The 24,279-nt window shown below is 35.1% G+C and overlaps 3 protein-coding genes and 2 non-coding genes across 6 annotated transcripts in view; 2 read left to right on the top strand and 3 right to left on the bottom strand.

Moving 5' to 3' along the window:
* Window positions 1–10,706, bottom strand: part of LOC106102423 (ion transport peptide-like) — a 49,171-nt gene extending 38,465 nt beyond the window's left edge. Inside the window, exon 1 of the mRNA XM_013281896.1 lies at window positions 10,392–10,706. The gene's annotated coding sequence lies outside the window, so the exon portion shown is untranslated. The remainder of the gene's footprint in view (window positions 1–10,391) is intronic.
* On the top strand, window positions 9,658–23,515 carry LOC106102421 (peroxisomal leader peptide-processing protease-like). Of its 2 annotated transcripts, none has more exons than XM_013281893.1 (11): window positions 9,658–9,855; window positions 14,729–15,089; window positions 15,467–15,630; window positions 18,394–18,497; window positions 18,594–18,721; window positions 19,395–19,564; window positions 20,284–20,390; window positions 20,870–21,038; window positions 21,402–21,543; window positions 22,644–22,810; window positions 23,331–23,515. In XM_013281893.1, exons 2-11 carry the CDS (start codon window positions 14,737–14,739, stop codon window positions 23,414–23,416), a joined length of 1,590 nt encoding a protein of 529 aa, XP_013137347.1. In that variant the 5' UTR covers window positions 9,658–9,855; window positions 14,729–14,736; the 3' UTR covers window positions 23,417–23,515. The 2 variants fall into 2 exon arrangements, with proteins under 2 accessions (XP_013137347.1, XP_013137346.1); XM_013281892.1 differs by having other exon boundaries at window positions 19,392–19,564; window positions 23,331–23,514.
* Window positions 13,153–13,240, top strand: Trnay-gua. Its single transcript is given in 2 exon segments — window positions 13,153–13,189; window positions 13,205–13,240. It is a non-coding gene; the product is annotated as a tRNA-Tyr (tRNA).
* Trnav-cac lies at window positions 13,384–13,456 on the bottom strand. Its single transcript has one exon. It is a non-coding gene; the product is annotated as a tRNA-Val (tRNA).
* Window positions 15,955–18,180, bottom strand: LOC106102422 (NADH dehydrogenase [ubiquinone] 1 alpha subcomplex subunit 11-like). The gene is made up of 5 exons (XM_013281894.1): window positions 18,045–18,180; window positions 17,409–17,512; window positions 16,738–16,847; window positions 16,108–16,314; window positions 15,955–16,020 (listed from the first exon to the last, which is right to left on the bottom strand). The coding sequence occupies exons 1-5, from the start codon at window positions 18,126–18,128 to the stop codon at window positions 15,977–15,979; spliced, it is 549 nt and encodes a 182-aa protein (XP_013137348.1). The 5' UTR covers window positions 18,129–18,180; the 3' UTR covers window positions 15,955–15,976.
* Window positions 23,516–24,279: the final 764 nt, after the last annotated feature.

Genomic DNA, 24,279 nt, shown 5'->3' with positions numbered 1-24,279 from the left:
AAATGTCAAAATACCAATGACCTTACTATGGCAATCTTGCTCCTTGATGCTGGCAACTCGTATCGTATGGTATCTTTCCCACATTCGGGTTTTTATCAAAATATTTACCTCCTAAGTTTAATAGCGTGAAATTATATAACCTAAAGCCTGGAGTAAGTGTAGGGCTTTTTATTAAAAAAGAATTATTCAAAAATATGCTGTAATTACTGACATCTTAGGCAACAAAGAAGTGTTTGTTTACGCTTTATTTTAATAGTATACAAGTATAGATTACCGTATATTTTCTAGTCATATCAAAACCAGGATGCGACATAATTTTTGTATTCAATATGACCTAAAATATACTGTCAAATGTTGTTTCGTTTATTTTTTAAGTCAAGTTTAAGGACGTTTAAATTTAACAGGCGGATCCAAGCGCGACATCTGGCGGCCTGCCACCGCACAAGTAGATCTAGAACACGAACCAATTGACTAGCTAACGCGCAATATGCTTACTCAGACCAACTTTTGATTAATCGTAAATTATCTTACGTTGTCTATGATCTGCGTAATTAACGGCCAAATATTGAAACGAATCTACGAGTATACTAAAATTATAATAAATAGGAAAGATTTGTATTTTTGTGTTTTTGTATGTATTCGATTCACTTAAAAACTACTGGGCCGATTTTAAAAATTCTTTCACCCTTAGAAAGGTAGTTTATCTGTGAGTAACATAGGGTATTTTATTTTTATTTCTCGCGAACGAAGTCGCGAGCAACAGCTAGTCTTAAATAATTTGCTTCGTAAGCGTCGTTCGTAATCAGATACACGTCGAAATTTGAAAGGAATTTGGAGTTTGAGCGTGGCTTTATAAAGGACTAGCTGTTGCTCGCGTCTTCGTCCGCGCGATAACATTTTTATAAATATAGTCTACGTTACTCAGTGATAACGTAGCCATTTATTGGTGAAAGAATTTTTGAAATCGGTCCAGTAGTTATTTATGTTTATGTCTTACAAAAATACAAATCTTTCCTCTTTATAATATTAGTATACGAGTAGATAGAGATTCTATAAAGATTTATTATGTGTCAACTGATTCATATACGTATTTATATCCTCGTTTCTCATAATAAAATAACAAATAAATTATAATAGGTCGTGAAACTTTCGCGCGTTCACGTTGCGGTTGACGTTTATGTTTTTTTAATATGACTTTTTAATTTAGTCCAATTCAGCGAACGCCGGGCGGCCAGCGTGCGAGCGCAGACGATGACGTAAAGCCCTTGCAGCGCTGGCTGGTTAGAAAAAAAAAGATCGTCTAACGCGCCAGATTTTGACAGCTCAAACAAACCATAGACAGTTTTGTTGTACAAAATTACAAAGCATTTTTTTTCAGACTAATTTTGTTAAAGTAGAAATGTCAGGATCAATTAAATTAATATTTTTTTTCATAAGTCGTATTATGTATATACGATGCGAAAAATTATTTTATATAGAAGATCTTTATTTACTTTTAAAAAGAGCCATTTAAAAGTGCATTATAAAATTATTACACAAGTTATGGAACGTGTAAAGAAGTTTATCTAATACATTAGAGTCACTTATAAAAATACATCCCAATACATCGCTGCTAATCGACAAAGGCAATTTAAATTTTAGCTTTCATATTGAGTTTACTTGCGAAATCAAATAGTCTGTGTTTACTGTATAAACTTTAAACCCACAATTATTATAGTAACCATTCTAATTTGCATTTTCCTTTATGTATAAACCTTATAAAGAGTTTCCATTTTTCTATAAATAACACTTCGTATGAAAAGAGTTCCATAACAATATAAGGAAAAAAAATTGATAGGTTATAGATGATAAAAGTCGTACATAATAACCTCAAATTTAAAATAAATTTATATGTAGTATCCACTTTATAAAACGTCTTTGTTTTTTTGCACATTAAAAAACTGGAATCGATGTAGACATAAATAATCAAACAAATTAATATGTAACTGTTAAATGATGCCCACAGATAAATGATCGACGTCGAAAAAAATTGGCGCCACTGAGCAAAAAACAAAATGGTCTGGATGACCTTCAACTCACATCGGTGTTTTGTTGGCGTTATAAAAAAATGTTATTGTCTATTACAATTTTAATTCTAATAAATATATCAGATATTTTTTTTGTATAAATCGCCGGGTTTTTTTATATTATCAAAAATGTGATAATTATAAAAAAAATACATTTCAAATAGTAACCGAATGATAAATAGCAACGGTTATGAAGTAGTTTTTTTTGCAATGTATTGACATAGTTAAATATTAACAAACCGTTTATAAAGTCCCGTAAGTTGTCCCGTAGTCGGCAAACAAGTAAGCAATACAATAATCATGTAAACCTAAACAGCGAAAACTAATATAACCAAGATAGTAAAGATGCTTTAAAACTACCAAAGAATAAATTGCAATATTAAATGCATTTTTAGTTACTTATGGCAACCCTAATAGAGTAGGCTCCGAACCCTTCAGTGGGGATGTCTTTTGAGATGATGACGTTGTTTTTTATTGCGATAATATGAAATAGTTAATTGAATACAAATATGCGAAAATAAAAAAAAAAACAGTCACAAAAATATTAAAGACTAGCAATTGCTCGCGACTTCGCCAACGTGAATTTAAAAAACATTGACTACGTTACTTACAGATAAATTACCTTTCTAATTTTTAAAATCAAACTAAACCAAGATTTTTTTAAAATCAGCCCATTATTTTTTGAGTTATTTTAATACGTACAAAAATACAAATCTTTCTTCTTTATAACTATATAAATATATTTCTGCATTCCAGCCAGATACAAAAAATCCATAGACAAGTCGTTAATTTTTTATTGAAAATCAAATATTACCATAACATTGAAGATTTAAAATAAACCATATTTGTTGTTAAATAAAACATAAAAACTACATTAAATAATTTAAACGTTAACATCAGAAAATGACAGCAAAAAAAATAGACACAAAAAATAATATTTTACAACTGCATCGTGTTTATCTTAAAGATGTTATTGCAAGATTCAAACAAAATCTGTTTGACGATATGCAAATCTTTTTGTTACGAATTTGGCACATTACATTGGTTTGTCAATATTTGATGTCTGCATAATTTTATGATGCAAGTGTAAAATTTAACCTAACATAATATAACGAGAGTTGAAATAAAAACACTGATCACAATTGAGATTGCATACTTGAACAAGCTTAGGAAACTCGACTCCGTTGATTTTTTATAATTTACTATTAATTTAAGTATTTTTTATATGAAATGGTAAACAAGCGAGTCACCACTTGAATTGGCCACGATGCGTTGCCTTACCTAAATCGACTTAGGCGAATCACGTAAAGACGGTATTTCCTCTTCCTATGCGTCTCCTACATCGTCAAATGCACTTATAAAGCATGGTTGGGAAGAAAAATGGATTAAAATTAAAAGGACAGGACAGAAACAGGCCCTAAGTATAGATGACGAATGAATGAATTATTTAAATGGTATATTTGTAGAGACACGTCGTAAAATACTGTATATAATAATAAAGTTAGAATGACTAAGGCAGCATAACACGTGTAGACATGGTTCGTTGCCTACGATTCTCCTTGACCCTCTATTCCGAATATATGTAATTCCGAAATTAACAATCGTTTAACGTAAGTAATGTTACATAAACAATAATATCCGAGAACGCTGACCGCCCCCGTACTGAAATAAATTGTTTTATAATAACAATCGAAACATCATTATTTATAACTGATTATTTCGCCCACAATACATTCCGCGTGGAATTAAAAAAAAAGTAGCCTGTGTGTTCTTCTAGATTATCCTCTACACAAGCTATAAACTCTAACAAACATCCATATATCCATTAAAACTTTTGCATTTATAATATTAGTAATATTCATTCGTTCAATTCATGAACAATCGAAAACTTTTAGAATATCTGCTTTGTATTAATCTTTGCAGCGTTGGTAGGGCTAGCTCGAGTGTTGCTTAGTGTGGCCCAGGTCAAAGTTAGGGGAGTTCCCTGTATTAGGTCAACAGGAAATCGAACCAATTCGAGTTTTGTAGTTCAAATCAAGTTAACATCTTACTAATATTATAAATGCGAAAGTTTAGATGGATGGATGGATGGATGTTTGTTAGAGTTTGTAACCTAAACGGCTGAAAGGATCGCGATGAAATTTGGCATAGACGTAGATTATAGTCTGGAAGAACATAGACTACTAACTTATATATTTTTTTAATTCCACGCGGACTGAGTCGCGGGCGAAAGCTAGTCACCTATAAAAGTAAAATAATATGATGCGAAATGTAGAGTACATTTTAATTTTAACTTTAGAGGCCATGAATACATTCTAATTTGAAAATGGCAAAACATAACTAGAAGCTTGACGATTAAAAAAAAACGCAAATCGTCAAATCACTTTGTATTTCGCAATTAGTATCATATAACGGTTAACTAACACGGGACATTTACCATGAAGACATTTTAAGTGTTAACTGTCAGATCAACTGTCTGTCAATTTAAACATTAAAACTGTCACATTTTTTGTTTCGATTAGCATTTTTATCAATTAAGAACAAACTTCAAACGAGATTTAAGAAGTAGGTATGCGAATCGATTCGAAATAGTATCGGTTAAAACATAACTGGCTGGCTTTATAGGTTAAAAATAAAACTAAATTATGATTAGTTCTTTATCGGTTATTAAAAGTATAAATTGTCTATGGCTCTTAAAGGACATCGCGTACACGAACCTCAAATGATCTTCAATAAAAATAGTAGGTACAAATTCTATGAAAATTCTTTCGCAACATCCTTATGTCACAGAGTAATATTTCTATAACGCAGTGAATTGTTACTAAGGAACCGGAAACATAGACAACTTTCTTTTTTTCATTCATAATTTCATTTAATTAAGAAAACATCAAGCTGGTAATCTCCTTGCGTTTTATACCATGTTACGAAAAACTTCTAATTTACATAATTTTTATGAATCATGTTAAAAATAAAAATATGAATAAAGGAAGCTTACATCCTTAGAAAAACTAATTATATCCTGACACATAGGTTATTCATTTGAGTCATAAGCAACAAAAACAAAAGGAAACAAATTAGGTTGTTATAACAACCTAATTCAAGTATTACAAAGAACAACGGGATAATTACACTATTTGACGCATTGAAAATATTCCTTAACATATAATTGGCGCAACTTGCTTTAATAAATGCCGGATATAGCAAAAAATATATGTAACTATTATTAGCTTTCGCCCGTGATTACGTCTGTATAGAATTAAAAAAACAAATGTAGTCTATGTCTTCTTCCAGAATCTTCTCTACATCTGTGCCAAGTTTCATCGAGATCCATTTAGCCGTTTAAGCAGCAAACTCTAACAAACATCCATCTAAACTTTCGCATTTATAATATTAGTAAGATAATAAGTATGAATCAAAATAATGTGTTACTTGAAAGAGATTTCTTATTAGATAATAGGTTAACGGAATAATAAAGAAACTATTCAAATGTTATTTTATTTCTATCAAAAATACCTATCTTATTTATATCTCATATCGGTAATAATTTTGTTTTTATCTGTATCAATGATAAATGGCGGGAAACGTTGACATCTGTGAGCGATAGTGGCGCCACCTGCCAGCGGCGAACCGGTCACGATGATTTAACAAATTTCCGATTGCAGTTCTATATAGTGGTTTTCCGCAAATGTCTTCCGTTGTGAATTGTTATTACATTTTATATTACGTATACCATAATTAAATCTTTAGGTCAATTAATAAGACGTGTACACATGTTTACGTTACTTATTTTATTCTGTAGAGTGTACATTTTTATCTATAATTTAGATGTCGCGACTTTTCGTGGAATTAAAAACCAACTATTCTTGATTTACGTAGTAACAAATATCTATACATCTATCCGAAGTTTCATAATAACAGTGAGATTTGTGTGTTTTTCCCTTTTTAGTGAAAAGGATTTTCTCCTGTAACTGGAAGCGTCTAGTTACAGAAGGATGAAAGCGCGGTTTAGTTTGTCCTCTTATCTCTTCACTTTATTGTCTACGTCATTGTTAGTTCATTATTCATAATACCTACACTTTTTGTTTGAGTTTCTGAGAGCAATTTCACGTTAGACTGCAAAAAAATAATCTAGCAAATATGATGCAATGTAATTTGATTCAATAGTTTCATATTGAAATTATATCTAAATCATCATCAGCCTGTCCTAATTCCACTTACTTGAATCTATCTTCCGTCATCTCAGTCTTCATTTCCTCTCTTATCTTCTCTTTATCATGTCACGTATTTACGTAATCCGTCCATCTCTTCTAAACCCTATCTCAAATGGTATACCTCACTACCCTAATAACTACTTTTCTTTGTGACTATATTCATTTAACTATTAAAATCATACTAATCATATCATACTTCATACTAATATTATAAATGCAAAGTTTAGACGGATGGATGTTTGTTAGAGTATATAGCCTAAACGGCTGAACGGATTTCGATGAAATTTGGTACAGATGTAGAGGATAGTCTGGAAGAACACATAGGCTACTCACCTGTTTTTTTAGCGGACGGAGTCGCGGGCGAAAGCTAATTATGTAATATTTATGTTGAGAGTTTGATCGATTGTAGATTGTTTCGCAACTAATTCAACTGTTTAGTTGCACAACTATAAACCGAGTATTTAGTGTACGAACCTATATACCAGATCATAGAAATATTACGACTTGTCCGATAGTTTAGTCGAAGGTGTGTGCGTTTTTACACTTATCAGTCTTGTTTAGTTCTCCGTTACCTTGAGTCATTCGCTCAATGACCTAACTAATTGCAGAAAATTTCTTCCACTGCACCAATTAAAATTCTAAAAGCAATGATTTATCGTACGATATTGTGATAAAATAATGCAAACATCTTGCGCAATACAGTAAAGGGAAAATTGTAATATTTATAGAAAATACTTCTTTCCGTGAATATATTTGATACAGATGTAGTTGAAAAGTACATATATTGCTTTAAAACCTTTTTCCTTACCCCATATTCACATTGGCGTTTAAACAACGAGCGTTAAAAAGTATCATATACGGGAGCGTTTAAAAAACGCGACGTTTTCATCGCGCAGTGTTGTATTTTGAGCGTTGAACGTAGAAACAAGGGTTACATTAACGCTAAGCGTTGAACATTAAAAATATATCAACGTCGAATTGTAAAATCGCCTGTGAGAATTGGGGATTCGTTGAAAACCTAAATTCCGCTACACAAGTCTAATTTTAACAGTGCTTAAGCTGGACAACGAAAACTAATGTCCCTTTCGCTAGTGCGAAATTATTATTTTAGATGTATTCATTACATTACATAAAATGTATAACACCATGTTTCCATAATTATGAATAGCAATTTATTCCATCCTAGTCTTAGGGAATGTCATTGGGGCCACATTTCGGCCTGTCGCCGCACCAGATGAAGAATTATGATTCTACTTGCCGCAGTAAACGTGTTAGTGAATGATTTGAGTACTAAAAGGTTTTTCTCAAAAATTGTTAGAACTATTTGCGTTTTTATAGATCCTCGTGACCGGATGTTGAATTTCAGAGCAATAACGTCTGTGAAAATGGCGCGACAGTGACGAATCCTTTTTATGACATTAAAAAACAGTGAAGGAAGTTGCTAAGGAAATACAATACAGTTGTATGAGATTCCCTAAATATTATGAATCATGAACAAGGAAGGTTTTGAGTATAAAGACCTCTCCTAGACAAAAGTTCCGAGTTTTGAAAAGGAATTCTTCGGGAAAATTACTCACCGGTAGAAATCGATCGACTATTTTTTGTGTATACTTTTTTGATTGCAACATAATTAATCACAGCTTTACTAAGAAACTGTTTAGTTTTTTCCGTCATGGAACTATTAATTTATTCTAGAGTCATTGTCAATTATCTTGTCTATGGCGCGTTACTGTGACAGATTATATTTGCATTAGGATTAACCGGAATAGCCTTTGGCTTTTAAGAGACTGGACATGTCAAACGCACGTATTACCATCATAAAAATATGACTAACAATTCTAGATTTAAGAGCTTATGTGCTCGATTTATGAGGATGATTTTTTTAGTAAGAATACAACCACACACGCACATGTGTGGTTGTCATATTTACTTCAAAGGTAAAAGAGCGTTCTACTAAGTTACAGAATTTATTTGCCTAGTCCGTTACTTTATAGTCAAAAGGAATAGCAGTCATGTCGTTTCATTGAACTATCGCGTCATTTCATTGAAAAATACTTGAAAAACCCTTTGATGTGATCCGCAGTATGGAGGAAAATAGGGACATGTTAATTTATTGGTTTTTGTATTGACGCTTGTGAAATATGGAAACGGATCTAACTACTGTTTTGTTCCTACCGCAAATTACTTACATGATTCATTCATGTGAATGCACTTTCAAGGTTTACTAATTTTTAAAACATTGAATCACATTTAAGGGAGTAAGAAAACTTTCAGAATGAATCTAAGTTTGAGTTTTTACTAAGTCAAATTTAATACCATTTGAGTCATCATTTTAAATTCAAGAATAACCTTGGAGTCTCGACTCTTTTTTTTAATCTTAAAGAACAACTCAAAAAATGCTGCGTAGCCAAAAAATAACGAAATGTGTCAATAAAAATTCATTCTAATTTTTCAGATTTATTAAGGCATAAGTGTCTTTAAAAAGAAAGTATTATTTTTTTTAATTAAACCAGTGTAACGAAATGTGTCGAACTGAATTGGTACAAAGTTAAAATTAACCAATTAACTCTTACATCTTACCGCGAAAAGGCAATTCGTTAAAATTCGGACAATCATTCACGCTGAAATTTTATATAAGTCCATTAGTGATTCTTTATAAGGCTTCATCAATTAATAATTCTTTCATAAAATTGATTGGATTTTATTACGTAGAAATTTTTACATAAAGTCATAACAGTATTCGGAAAAAATATTTTTGAACAATCAACTTTGATAGCTTCATTGCTTTCAGAGCTTGTCCACGTGCGTCCCCAGCCGACGGAGTCACGGGCCAAAGCTAGTTTACAACAAATATTATAAACCTTGTTTATTCGAGTATCCAAACAAACATGTGTACGTTTTATTTCCTCCACAATTTACCAGCTACGTCCTTAGTCAAATCTTTATGAATTGTTCTTATGAATCAAAAAAAATAAATGTTTGTATTTGCAAAACCCTCATGAAAATCCGTCTTGTAATTTTTGAGGTAATCCCGTTCGAACTTTAATTTATTAAATTTATCCATTTATAAACAAAATTTTCTTCTTTTGACTGAATTTATTTTTACTATTGCCAGTGTATTATAGGAACATGTATTTATATTTAAATAACAACAATATGAAATACAAAAAAAGGTTTTTACCTTATACATTTTTACAGTAAAATGTCATATAGAGAAAACTTCTTTCAGTTACAATTTTCTACAAACTCTTTGATTTTTTAATATAAGCGCCATCTATATTTACATGTGCGTACTACTTCGACATTGACTTTTGACTTGATTCCAAAATCACCCGATAGGTGTAGATCAAAGCAAAGTTATTATTGTTACAAAGTTATCAGCTGATATAACTTATTAAAGACAAAATAGGATTTTATTAATCATCAAGTCGTAAATAAAAACATTACTTTATATAAACCGGTTACTGAATGCACAAGATCAGTGATGTACTTGAATTTGCAAAGAATGTACACAAACATAAATGTGAAGTGATAGTTTTCGTATTCTAACCTATGAGAAGCAAACAAAACGCGATTAGGTATGTATAGTATGTGATTATTAGTTGCAAATTGTTTTTAGTTTTAAATTTCAATGATAAAATTGGTATTTATCACTTCTAGAAATTTCACGTCGGTTTTGACCTTTGATTGTTTAGAAATATAGCGGTCTTGTTTTAAATTCTACTATAATTGTACTTACGCCAGTTATGACCAGTTCTTAACATGTTATCGATAATCAGGGTCACTGCTTGGATTACATACATTATGCCACAATACTATTTATCCTTATTTATTGTTTATTTTTAACCGTATTCGTTTTTTTTTAACAAAAATCCGTAATGTAACATTTTAAAACAGAAAGTACGATACGAAATGAAAGGCAATAGTTTTCACTTCCATTCAACGTTTACATTTTAATACTTACCTTGACCGACGCCCCATCAGTGTTATTCGTAATGTAAGCGAACTTGTAAGATTTCAAACAACATATTAACACACATCAACTAACCTGAATGTTAATTAAGGTGTAATACGACACCCCACTTTGCACTAATGGCTTCTAAAACGCACTCACCTAAAACGTTATCGCATCAAGTAAATGTAACTGTGCGACTGACTCGAAGTCGCAGTCGCAGCCGGCGAAAGGGTTTTCTTTTTCTTCACACTCGCCAGACGTCGAAACTTAGGCATGTCCGTTGCAAGGCACGGCAAAACGACAATCCTCTCTTATTTCTATACGATTTTTTTCACTTTAAATCCTCTGCACTGCATCCGATACACAATTTAACAGTTAAACAACGGCAATAGATGGTCGTTTGTCATGATCGTTCGTTAACGCGGTCGCATCGTTCGTGTGTCAAGCGACAGTGTTAGCTAACGGGTGCCTCACCGCCTCGTGAAACAAAACCCACGTTAGGATGTAGACAATAACGTTACGTGATCGTGGATGCGGCAGCGGAAGCGCGGACCTAACTGGATATACCGTTTTCTGGAAATTATAGTCGTACGTGGGTATAGAGGAGCGCCAGAAACGAGCTCGTAGCATTTACTGGACTGCGCTTCGACCGTGCAGGATGCGACCCATTAGGCAAAGGAGCGTCCATTATTGTATTGTCGTGGGCTTATCGTTACGCTTGTCTCCTTACGGAGCGATAAACGTGCGAGAGACATTTTGGAGGTTATCAGGGCTTCGGGAATAAATTCAAATCGACAATATACGTATTTTTACGTCAAATATCTAAAAGTTTTCCCGCCAATTTAAGTGAAAGTTATGACGCTTATGCCGTAACAGCCATCGATTGGTACGGGCGAAACAAAAGCCCGCAGCAAAGGGAATTATGAAGTCACGGGACCGGATCCCGGATTACTCACGCTCGTTTGTTCAATTGGATCGGTTGAACATCTCCGAAGCTTCAAAACGGACCGTTTCCGTTTCACACAGGAACAGTTGGGAACGAACGCTACTGTTATTTTCAACTTAAATGCACACAAATTAAAACAAGATATAGACCATATAGACCGAAACAGAATCTTTATGAAGACTCATGTAACTTCATATTGAATTTCAGTGTAATTTCGAACTGAAAATAACCAGATGAGAACTGGTTGGTACCGCAAATGTGTTTGCAACCATCATTTATTTGTGTTCTGATATATGGTTTGATTGGACGCCCGAATTTGACCAAGGATTTACCGCAATAAGCATTGAGGTCATCGAATTGGCTGCAAATAAATATGCATGGTTCGTTTCTGTTTATATCTTTTAATATACGTTCAATGACATAAGAGTATTTTAAGAAAACGATTAACAAAGTTATTCATGTTGTAATTATAGAAAGTAAAAAGAGCAAAAAACATTTATTTCACACGAATATAACCAACAACGAGGAGGTTATAAGATTTTCATAACTTGTAAGTAATTATGTTTAAGAAATGTGAATAGAAAGCCGCTAATATTTGTAACCTATAATTATAACGGTTAAATGGCCGGGGCGCGGCTGTCACACCATCGTTTCCCGCCAATCGCGATACAGCGTGTCATAGAGTAGATGATCCCCTATCGTTTCGAAATTGTTACTGAAGTGCATATCTGCCTTAATCTACTCTTTTGAAAATAGAAAAGTATCGTATTTTACGAAAATTTGTGTTTTTCTAAATGGGGCGTTTTTGGTCGTCTACCAGTTAAAATTAGGCAATCGTATTTAAATACAGAGTTGCTATCATGATTTAAATAAAATTAAGTACAAAATAAATGTAATTGACCAGATCTGAACCGTACCGGCCACAAGTTGTATTAAGATACTGGTATCAATAACTTATTTACTATAAACTTACTGCTCGAATGGCAAATTCCGAGCAATAAACGTGTAATGATTCATCAAAACAATACACAATCGATAACCGCACTGTCCACATACATTTTCGCGGTTATTGGCACAGCCCAATTAAATGAACGCATTCATATAATCACGATCGTTTTTTGTTTCTATATTTTAAATTAAGATCGATTTTCAAATACTTTTTAATTTTAAAATTGGAATAATGTAACTTACAATAACTGGCCACGTAATAAAATTAGCAGGATTCTTTACAAAAGAAATAATTAAAGAGATAACGATCCTAACCTTTACTATCAGATAGTATTAACTAGAACAGTGCATTTTATTTACTAACCATTACTAGTATTAGTGGTTTAATTAATTCTCATTTAAACTGAAACCAGTTCATATCTATATGACCTAGATCTTTGTTAACATTGTAATTACAAAAATATAACAATCACACGAGCTCGTGCCAATTATCAGTCGATATGTAAATTACGTTGAAAATTTAATTATACTCGATTGTACATATATTTGTTAAGATAAATCTACACTAAGCTAATCGTTAGGTAACTTAATTATTTGCGTCAGTAAAATAAATACTTAGATATGGTAATACAAAATAGCATCTATCATAGTTACTAAAAATTAGCACTTTATCTGTGTTGCTATTCATAAAATTTAATAGAGTTCGTTCGTCTCTTGATAATATTTCGTTATGGTTCCGAATAATGATTAAAAATATAAACACGACGATGAAATGGGTAATTGACCTAGGTTAATATTCATTTGTTTGTGATAAAGTTGTCAACTTTCGCAAATCATTTAAACTTCAGACAATGTGATTTACATGAGTTAATTATCTGAATTGCTAAGTAACTCTTAATTATTTAGTTATTTAGGTTTAAAAATCGTCATTGTTGAATATAATATTGAATTTTATGTATATTGATTTGATTAAATAATTAAATCGCGTAAAATCTACTAAGTAACAATTTCGAGACTAACAATCAACCTTCGATAGCTCAGTTGGTAGAGCGGTGGACTGTAGTGGTTAATCAAAGACATCCATAGGTCGCTGGTTCAAATCCGGCTCGAAGGAAGGTGAATTTTTTTCAATTATTTTGTGATGAGTATTTTTTTATTTATGAAATTTTACGTAATAACTTTTTAACGAAGCTAAATGTAACCTTTTTTATGGGTAAATATAATTTTGTAACGAAATAAAAATTAAAAAAAGTACCCTGTTTCCGCCCGGGATCGAACCGGGGGCCTTGTGCGTGTGAAGCACACGTGATAACCGCTACACTACGGAAACTTAGAAATTGAGTTTGAAATTAAAAATCAGTTCGATACATTTTAAATGTTTGAAATTATTAATTTGATTTCTTGTTATTTTGTTAAAATAAAATAACATACCTTGTTTGAAGTGATGTGTGTGGTGAAGGTAAGTGGTGCTGTGAACTGAGTCACTGGAAGAGTTCTGTTGATTCGGAATATCTTTCTCTTTTTATACTAGACCAAATTGCAGGCATCGACCACCCGCTGAATATGCTTCATTACTTTCATATGAAAGGGTGTGTTTATTGCCGCAATTTTGTAATCCATTTCGCGCCATCTTTTCTATGATAAATTCGAAAAGCGTTCTAAAAGTAACGCACAGTGTACATTGCGGTATTTGTGAGACATGTATCAGGGAATTCTTAACAAAACACGCAATGAAAATTGAAAATAGCGAAATATTCGTACTCATCGTTGTATGAACACATTGAGATTAGACGTCTTAGTTGGGATTATAATGTTGGTAATAGAAATATTCTATTCAAATGTTCATATTTGTTTTTAGAATATACTAGCTGTTCTCATGTGGCTTCATTCACAGAATTTTATAAAAAAATTAAAACTGTCATTGCTAAATTCAAATAATAACGAAAGATTTTGCCATTGCCTTACAATTACCGTTACCATGGAAACCTGGCTTCTTTGCTTTGGTTGGCTTTCACTTCTCTACTGCAGTTTGTTAATATTTGTCATTTCTTTCACTCTCTTCGACAAAAGAGAGTACGCGATATGTATGAATACAAATGTAATTGGGTACTCCTATTAATATAGTAACTAATGTTTCCTCTTGGTTTATCAGGAAACGTCTTTGATAGCAACACTAAAGATTGACTTCCTTATTTGGCACAATTGTGCAAAAAATGTTGCGTATGCGATTACCAATCTCAAACATAAGTGGCTTTATAATGACAAGCTTTTGCCCGCGACTTCGTTCTTCCAAACTCCAAACTTTCATATTAATAATATAAAACCAAAAGTACAGGTTTTTTTTATATTTTAATATTCTTTACAATTAGATTTGTCTAAATAGGTAGCGTTTTACAAAGCGCCATCTGTTGGTAGCTTTGTGCATTCTATTAATAAATATTTAAAAAAAATCTATTAACAGCCTTTACGTTGAATAATTGCTTTCTTATTTTACAACAAACTGAAATCCGTTAACAAATCTTGATACATTCAGATAATTTAATATGAACTCATAGACCACGAACGATATTATTATTTAAAATATCTTTATTATCTGTTCCAGTTTCGAAAATGTCGGTAGAAGGTGTGATGGTCTCATACAATTACTCCGAAGACGGTGAACTGGCTAACATTCTGACAGTAGCGGCCTCTGGAATCAAATTCTCAAAACGCTGGGTGCTAACTCACGGGTCCATACTCTCACCTCTTAAAGAAGCCAATATCATAAAAAATGCCAAAGGAAAACCAATTTTAAACGAAGAGTTTTATGATAAACTACCAGAAATATATGTGACTTGCGAAAAGAAACAGTCTAAAGTGCCTAACGTTTACGAAGGAGTGGAGAGATTAAGTAGGGAGAGGAATTTAGATAGTGATATTGATTTTGAGCAAAGCTGCTATCAGATTAGTGTTCTTACTGGCAGGTATGTTTATATTGTATTTATCAGTACATTAGGATAGGGCGTGGTTGAGCTACCGCCCAGGGCGCTGGATCGATAAGGGCGTCACAGGCCAGCGAATTAGTCTATTACAAGCATGTTAACCGTAGCATACCATACAGTTGGAATCTCGCCCAGGGCAGAAGTAGCGATAAAACAGATGCTAGTAAAATATGACCTATGTATATAAAAACTCATGTTTTTAAACTTTATTGTGTAGTTCTTTGTATGTCTGCAATACCAATTGCAGTTATCTTTTACCATTAATTCCGAAAAAGAAGTCGATATCAGAAGGAAGGGATGTAGAGGATAATACCGTAGTATTAGTTAAATCTATTAATGAGTCATTAATGTTCTGTCAGGATCTGTCACGTATGGCAATGCCCGGTGCTGGACCGGTGTGTTGACGACGTGCTGTACAGCTGGACAGTGGGCCACCGCGATGGCGACCTCGAGCGCCAGACGCCGCTCGGCAAAGCTCTGCTCTCAGTCTTCGTACTCATCGACTTGGAGAGCGACAACCGAGGTCAGTAGACTGCTGGTTTAGTACGTGGCTAGTTTTGTTTGACCCTAGTTGAAGAAATTTATTACTAGGATTGTAGAAGCATCAGGATTAAACAGAAACTAACATCTGAAACATTTAGATCCTTTTCTAAAATATCCACTCACAATAGCGGGCTAACACCTTTGCCTAAACTGTCGCACAATAGTTGTGCGATTGTCGATTGTTTCGCAGCCAATTCAACTGTTTTGTTGCATAACTAGTAGTTTGCGCACCTCCATATAAGCTCTTTTGAGATATTTTAGTCAAAGATGTGCGAACGCTCTTAAGGGAAACAAAAGAACATGATCAATCTTTAGTTATCATTTATTTAATTACATTTTTTCTGCTTCGTTCCGCAAGAATGACGAAGTTCTGGAAAAAAAGTGCATATACGTAAAAAAATTAGACCGAAAACGGGAAAAGAATATCTCGAGATACCACGACGCAGGTTTTCCTTACCATCAAGAGGATCATTGGTCAGGGTGTAATTATGTCTCCAAGCGGTGATGGAACCAAAGTGGGACTGTATGGTTGGGAAGATAGTATAGCCATTTGTGACCGCAACCTTCTTTATCATACCAGCAGTCCCGAGCGCTAGGCCGCCGAGCAGGATAGCATGCTTGGACCGAAGATACGATGCTAAGATGGGTCCGCATGCAAAACCCCCTAGGAATTAATAAAACACACTTGTTTAGAAGTCAGGTAAAGTACGCATAACTGCGCACACCTGAAACTGAACTATCGCACTACACTAGGGCCTGTCCCACTAAAATGTAAATTGTTTGATAAAAATCCAACGTATAAAACATGTGATGGAAACATTGGATTTTGTTACCTTATCTGACAGTGATGTCATTTTTAAGCTAATTTCTATCTGCCAGTGGTGGGATAGACCCTCAGTACCCCTTTGATTCCTATGTTATGCAACTAAACAGTTGAATTGGCTGCGAAACAAACTAGGTACAATCGCACAACAGTGCCATAGTTTAGTCAAAAGTACTCTCTAACACTTCTTCGTGAGACAATTATAACATTTCAATTCAACTACTTTAATACGGAATTTTTTTACTAGTAGCTTCTAGAACATACCAAGGAAGTAGTTGTACTGGTCGTCTCTCTGCCTTGCTTGTAACGCGGCGTGGGATACCACGGTAAAGGTGGCACCCATCAGCGCCAGTGGCACCACGTGCATGGCATATCTAATTCAACAGACTATCAGTCGTTATGTTAACCGCATTTAATGTCAGAAAAATACACAAAGGGCCTGTCCCACCACTGGCTGATAGAGGCTCAGATAGATATTTCCATCATATATGTTACACGTTGGATTGTTATCAGACAATTTACAATTTCGTGGGACAGGCCCTAAGCATCCAAATCTTAAGCGGAATTTTATAGAAAAAAATGACTTAAGAATTATCTTTGGAGTTAATAGAATCGTATTACATCATCCCTAGTTCACTATACGACCCCACTGAAGGACTCGGAGCCTACCCTAAGTTAGGGTGACTAGGCCATAGTCAACCACGCTGGCCCGCTGCGGGTTGGTAGACTTCACACATGAATACTAAAAATTGAGCTCTGGCTGGCATGTAGGTACTCGTTAAATTCGTTCAAAAGGACTATTTGAATCCTAAGATTACACTAAGCAAGTACTCACTTGTTAGACGTAATTAAAGTCAGGGCAAAGTCGAAGTGCGCTGTATTTTCAGTCTATAGCACCATCAAGGCTTTACAATATTGAGATGTTTAAAGAATACCTTTTTAACACTGGAACTATTCCTATTGCATGCGAAAATAGCAGCACGTCGTACGTTGCGAAAATCATACCGGCTATCGTCCCATAGCGGCTGGTTACTAGTATCTAAAATGTTTACAAGATCAACTGGTATAGTAAAATTTTATCTGTGACTAACTCTATCTCGCGACTTAGTTCGCGCACAAAAAATCTAGTAACAAAGTAAAGCCTTCTCATGGCAAGAGAATTTTTAAAATCCGACCAGTGGTTTTTACTTGAATCCAATACATACAAAAATACAAATCTTTCCTTATTATAATATTAGATATAAAATTATGCAATGAATACTTGGTACCCCTTATAAAGAAAATTGAGACGAATGTGTTTGTCACAAAGTTAACGTGATAAGAAATGCATAATACGATTTTAATCAAAAACATAACTCGTGTGCTTTGCTGATCGCCTTATGACGTCACTTGTCAACTGATGGTACTGAGTAGAGGAGCGCGGAATTTGCTCAGTGTAAGTTGGAGGGGAAGACATCGGCAAACCCTTAAATACTTTCACTACGTAGTGACTTTTCAAGTTATCCCAGCTATGACGTCATAGTACATAATATGGGTTATTTTAGTAATTATTCTTATAATTTCTAATTTACCTTCTTTGCCAAATCACAGCCATCGGGCGTATCGTAATATCTATAATAATTACGCCATGGTTTATCTTCGCAGCCGCAAGACATTTTGCGAAGTCTAATTTGACATTATAAAACGTCATGTGTTTTTTTTTTTCAAATAATTCAGCTTGTTTTATTTTATCGTTAAGTAAATATAACGTTTGACCATAAAGTTGTAAGATTTTTTCTAGAGGTTCTTCTAGATTTCCCACCCCAGTGCTTCTGTTGTTGTGAATGTTCATTTTTTGGTCACTTAATGTAGGGTACCCGCTGCTCGTTTATCCCTTCTATAAAAAAGGTCGGATTAATCAACTTATATCTGTTGTTCCAGTGTTAAAGACTCTGCGTCCATTGTCAGAGCTACTGGACATGGTTCGGCCGCCGCCGGAGCGCGGCGCTCTCATTGAAGTCCAGTCCACACCATTCGGATGCGAGGTATACACGCGAGGAAACACACAATAATATAGTCATCTCTTTCATGCTATTTGAACATCTGATTTGTTAAAGTGAGATAACAATATTTGTATGCAGGTGTTCCTGAATGCAGTGACGCGGGGCTCGGTGTGCGGCGTGGTGGGGCGGCGACCTTCTCTGCTGCTCACTGACGCTGCCACTGCGCTTGGCTCTGAAGGCGGGCCTGTCTTCAATGAAGGTCCCACGTATGTTCAAGTTAACCTTTAAATTTTACCTAAATATGTCGAGCTGGATCGAAAAGGCAGGTGAAAGATAAACCTCGAAAACAAGTGGACAGCGCGAAAAAGGTAGCAGTTAGATGGATTTAATTTGTTGCCAAATTCATCTTGTTTGCGGATGGATTTTGTAGTGTTAAAGTTACGTTTTAAAGTTACGTTGTTAGTCAATTTGCCCACCCGCGACTCTGTCTGCATGGCTTAAAAATACACAAGTAACCTATGTGTTTTCTCAGACAATGCTCTATATGTATATACCATATTGCAGCGAGATACTATCGGCCGTTTAAGCTACAAACTCTAACAAATATCTGTTATCTCCGTCTGTCTAATATCCGTCTAAACTTTTGCCTTTATAAAACCGCAACTCAATCTGCGTGGAATGAAATAAAAATAAAACGTGAGTAGCCTATGAGTTCTTCCAGACTATCGTCTACAACTATACCAAATTACATCGAAATCCATTTAACCGTTTAGGCTATAAACTCTAACAAATATCCATCCATCTAAACCTTCCCATTTATAATATTAGTATTACAAGATTAGGACGATATCAAAGCTACACTAGAGACAATGCTTGTGACCAATATATGATTTTGTATGGCAGTTAGCTGAATTATGATTGTTGGTGTGTACCCAGTAGCGAGCTGGTGGGCGCGGTGGTGTGCAGCGTGTCGTGGTGGCGCGGCGAGTGGGTGGGGCTGACGCTGGCGGCGCCGCTGCGCGCCGTGCTCGCCGCCAAGCTGCGCGTGCCCCCCCAACACCCCCAGCACGTGCCCCGCCCTCCCTCGGGACACTTCAGCGACATTCTGGGTATGTACGCAACTAGAGCACGTGCCCCGCCCTCCGGTAGGACACTTCAGCGACACGCATTGTATGTATGCACTTGCAGCACTTCCCCTAGATCCTTTCAGACACTACGCGATACGCTGGGTATCAACTTGCCCTTGTCTTCAGGAAGGATTAGCACAGTATATGCTGCTCATACATCTCTATCAACCATATCCGAATTTATTCCTTTCTTAAGCATGTCCTCTTTCAACACAATTCATCTATACTTTCTTCGGTCTACCTTTATACCTTACAAATTTAATATGAATACTTTTTTATCTTGCCTTTCAATTTATCGACCATTGGCTTTATCTTACTCGAATACACGTATTCTTAATTTTAACCGTTCACCACGATACGTTGGGTATGAAACCAAGTGATGAGTAAATCATTTCCTTCGAACAAATTAAGTAAAATCTTACCGTGAAAGAAAACATCGTGATGCAATCTGCACATATCGGCGAAGAAATTCAAAGATACGTGTGAATCAACCAACCCGCACTTGGCCAGCGTGGTTCACTATGGCCTAGTTTCCCCTTATAGGCTCCGAGTCCCTCGGTGGGGGGGGTATAGTGAGCTGGTGATGATGATGATGAATTAAATGAATGTTGCTAGTTGCTATATCGTAACCAACAGTGAGCATAAAGGCTGATGATGATGGTGGTGATGTTTATGTGGTGATGACGACGGTGTTGTGTCAGAGCGCATCGACCGCACGACGGTGCTGGTGCGGTGCGGCGCGGCGTGGGGCGCGGGCGTGTACCTCGGCGGCGGGTACGTCGTCACCTGCGCACACGTCGTCAAAAACGTAACGATACACGCACTATATTTCTTAATTTTATTTTGGTTTTTATTGTAATATGATATTAGAGGATAATAGTGATTGGATTTTTAAATCACAATTGTTACAAAAAAAATATGAAAAACAGATGCGAGAAAGCGAGCGACGTATCAATACAAACATTTGGACTTTTTTTTCCCAACTAATTGACATTAAGCTAAATCTTACTTCTTACTAATATTATAAGTGCGAAAGTTTAGATGGATGGATGTTTATTACAGTTTGTAGCTTAAACGGCTAAACGAAATTCGATGAAATTTGTTATATATGTAGAGGGTAGCCTGGAAGAATACATATGCCACACTTTTAGTTTTTTTAAATTTCACGCAGACGGAGTCGTAGACAAAAGCTAGTCTATGTAAAAAAAACGAAAAATTTGTGAAAAACTGTATTTTCTAAATATAGTGTTTATTTTACCGGGCCGACCCTACACGTACGATTCGCAGCACACGATATACAAAGTGTCGCTGTACGGGCTGGGCGCGCGCGAGACCGCCATCGTGCGCTACAAGACGGCGGACGACAAGGCCTACGACCTGGCGCTGCTCTACTCCAACCCGCAGCGCTGGCCGCAGCTGCTGCCCGCCGCCTTCGCGCAGCGCCCGCCGCGCAAGGGTTCGCACTCCTCGACTGCTTCCAACTTGATTCACATTTAAATAAAACCTCTTAACTGCACTAATCTACAATCCCTTAAGGATTACACAGATCTCATTTAGTGACAAAGAGCGGCCATCTAAATTCGCCGAAATAGCGAAATGGACCATAGACATCTGCAAATGCGAATGCTTGGCGCAAAATATTCGGTTCTGAGCATAGTTGACACTTCACTTGACATTTTTCAAATCTCACCAGCACTACCACAGAAACGTCTCGACGTATCAAATTTAACATTAAGATATTACCGGCATTTCTTAAACGTCTTTAGTTCTATAGTCGCTTAGTGGAAAGGGAGTTTAACTGCTACGGTACTTGGTGCAGGCGAGGCGGTGGTGGCGGCGGGCTACCCGTACTTCAGCGAGGACAAGCTGGCGGCGCTGCGCCCCACAGTCACCCGCGGACACGTCAACAACGCCGCGCCCTCCATGCTGCAGACCTCCTGCTGCGTGCAGTCCGGCTTCAGGTGCGCTGCACTGCACTTCACATTACACACTACGTAATACACATTACACATTACACACTACACATTACACATTACACACTACACATTACACACCACATATTACACATTACATACTACACATTACACACCACATATTACACATTACACACTACACATTACACACCACATATTACACATTACACATTACACACCACATATTACACATTACACATTAGACACTACACATTACACACCACATATTACACATTAGACACTACACATTACACACCACATATTACAATTTCACACTACACATTACACACCACATATTACACATTACACATAACACACTACACATTACACACCACATATTACACATTACACACTACACATTACACACCACATATTACACATTACACACTACACATTACACACCACATATCACACATTACACATTAGACACTACACATTACACACCACATATTACACACTACACATTACACACCACATATTACACATTAGACATTACACATTACACACCACATATTACACATTACACATTAGACACTACACATTACACACCACATATTACACATTACACACTACACATTACACACCACATATTACACATTACACACTACACATTACACATTACACACTACACATTACACACCACATATTACACATTACACATTACACACTACACATTACACACCACATATTACACATTACACATTACACATTACACACTACACACTACACTTGAAAATTATTCAATGCGCGTTTTATTTTACAACACAATTTACACTCTTACTTCTTATAAGAAATGCGAAATTTTTGTTAAAATATTCGTCTAAACTCTAACAAGTTTGTACCCTAAACGGGTGAACGGATTTCAATGAAATTTGGCTTAGATATAGATGATAGTCTGGAAGAACATATAAGCTACTCACTATTTTTAATTCCACGAGGTCGAAGTCGCGAGCAATAATATGTATAGTATTCCATAAGAAAGACCTTGGTATGCTATGGTATGCATGATATACGTAATTTGTCAATAATGATGTTATCCAAGAGATGTTATCCATAAGATATTTATAATGTGAACTATTGCGTTATAGTGGGGGGCCTATATTCCGTCTGGGAGGCGATGCGGGGAGTGCGGAGGTGCTGGGGGTGATCGTGAGCAACGCGAAGACGCAGACGGGGGCGTGCTACCCCTACGTCAACATGGCCGTGCCCGCGCGCGTCTTCCTCACACTGCTCAGGAACTTCATGGTCGACAAAGGTCAGCATTTAGACTAGCAAAAATCATTGAATTTCAAAATTCCTTCATTTTAAGAACACAATAAAACCGACTGACTATATAAATTTAATCATAATTATATTATAAAGAAGAAAAAATTGTATGTATTGAAATAACTCAAAAACTACTTGGCCGATTTCAAAAAATCTTACACTATTAAAAAGCTACGTTATCAGTGAGTAGCATGGACTATATTTTTTAATTACACGCGGACGAAGTCGTGAGCAAACAGCTAGGAGTCTAGTATATTCGAAAATATCGAAAAAAGGGGTCTAGATATGAAAAAAAGATATTTTGTACCGATCTGAGAGGAGAGAATGTAAAAGAAGACAAATCTAATAACACCTTATTCTTCAAAATCGGCTCGTTCAATTATCGGTCATATAGTAGTCAGCAATGACGTAAATCCATAAGGTTCAATCATTCATTCAATCATCAGCTCACATAACCTCACTCTTCTACTTAAGGTGTTCAATAAAATGCCGTTAATTTAATTCCACAGATGAAACAAAACTGCGAGAAATCGAAAGCAACAAAGAGATCATTCAATCGCAATGGCGGCTGTTGCCGTATCGCTCAAAAATATGACTGCTTACAATTAACTTACAATTAATGTAAATATTTAAGTGTCCTTTTAAAAGTATAAATGTGTTGAACTAATAAATAAAATTGTATAATTTACTATAGGTTCCTATTTTAGGAGTGAGAAATGAGATATTTTTTTAAATATATTTATAGTGAAAACCAATGTATTTATGAGAATTTATTTTTACTATATTTTTTAAATGTCTACATTTTGTATTTTTATAGATTTTATTTACATTTAATTGGTTAAAATAAAATTTTATTTAATATTGTGTTTCATTTTGATTCTGTCAGGTTATAAAAACGCGTGCAATAGACTCTGGTCGAAAATATTACGATTTGACTCAACTTACCTCTATCTGAAGTTTTTTCGTTTGGACGCTAGAGGACTCTAAAGTTTGCTTACTATTTTAAATTTATATTTGAAACCATAGCTTTCCATTGTTATACCTTTTTGTGGAACAAATTATCAGGGGGACTCAAAATCATAAACATTTAAACAAGTTTAATCATATGTTTGTAACCCCCTGTACAATCACTGTCAAGTTTTATTGTCAGATAGATTAATTAAAAAGATTTTTGGTCTGTTTAAATTTTAATTTGGTGAACGATTTTGGCACAAAACGGTATTTTCTAATTAAACTACGAGCTCGACTGCGGAAGTCGTCAATTTCGTCGTCATATTTTCGACTAAAGAATCTGTGGTAGTCCACTGTATACGTCTTTCCCGGACACCTGTATTAGGCAGCAAAAACCCACATTTAATGTAATAAAAAAACAAATTAGTTATAGCTTTTATTAAATATATCTAGATTTATAAATTACAGAAAGCATGGTCACAATTTTTTATCGCTTCTGGACTAAAA

Source organism: Papilio polytes, unplaced genomic scaffold, assembly GCF_000836215.1.
Source record: "Papilio polytes unplaced genomic scaffold, Ppol_1.0 DF823923.1, whole genome shotgun sequence".
Classification (NCBI taxonomy): Eukaryota; Metazoa; Arthropoda; class Insecta; order Lepidoptera; family Papilionidae; genus Papilio; species Papilio polytes.
The sequence above is the reverse complement of the archived record's forward strand: the minus strand, read 5'-3'. Positions and strand labels throughout refer to the sequence as shown.

What these genes read in the sequence shown, in the direction of transcription:
- LOC106102422 (XM_013281894.1), bottom strand. Translation starts at nt 18,128, where the DNA reads ATGTCTTGCGGCTGCGAAGATAAACCATGGCGTAATTATTATAGATAT. An exon ending in GCTGTGATTTGGCAAAGAAG is followed by an intron (nt 17,513 to 18,044) that starts GTAAATTAGAAA and finishes TAAACATTTTAG; the next exon opens with ATACTAGTAACCAGCCGCTA. An exon ending in GACCAATGATCCTCTTGATG is followed by an intron (nt 16,021 to 16,107) that starts GTAAGGAAAACC and finishes CTTTTTTTCCAG; the next exon opens with AACTTCGTCATTCTTGCGGA.
- LOC106102421 (XM_013281892.1), top strand. Translation starts at nt 14,737, where the DNA reads ATGTCGGTAGAAGGTGTGATGGTCTCATACAATTACTCCGAAGACGGT. An exon ending in CCACACCATTCGGATGCGAG is followed by an intron (nt 18,498 to 18,593) that starts GTATACACGCGA and finishes ATTTGTATGCAG; the next exon opens with GTGTTCCTGAATGCAGTGAC. An exon ending in GTCTTCAATGAAGGTCCCAC is followed by an intron (nt 18,722 to 19,391) that starts GTATGTTCAAGT and finishes GTGTGTACCCAG; the next exon opens with TAGCGAGCTGGTGGGCGCGG.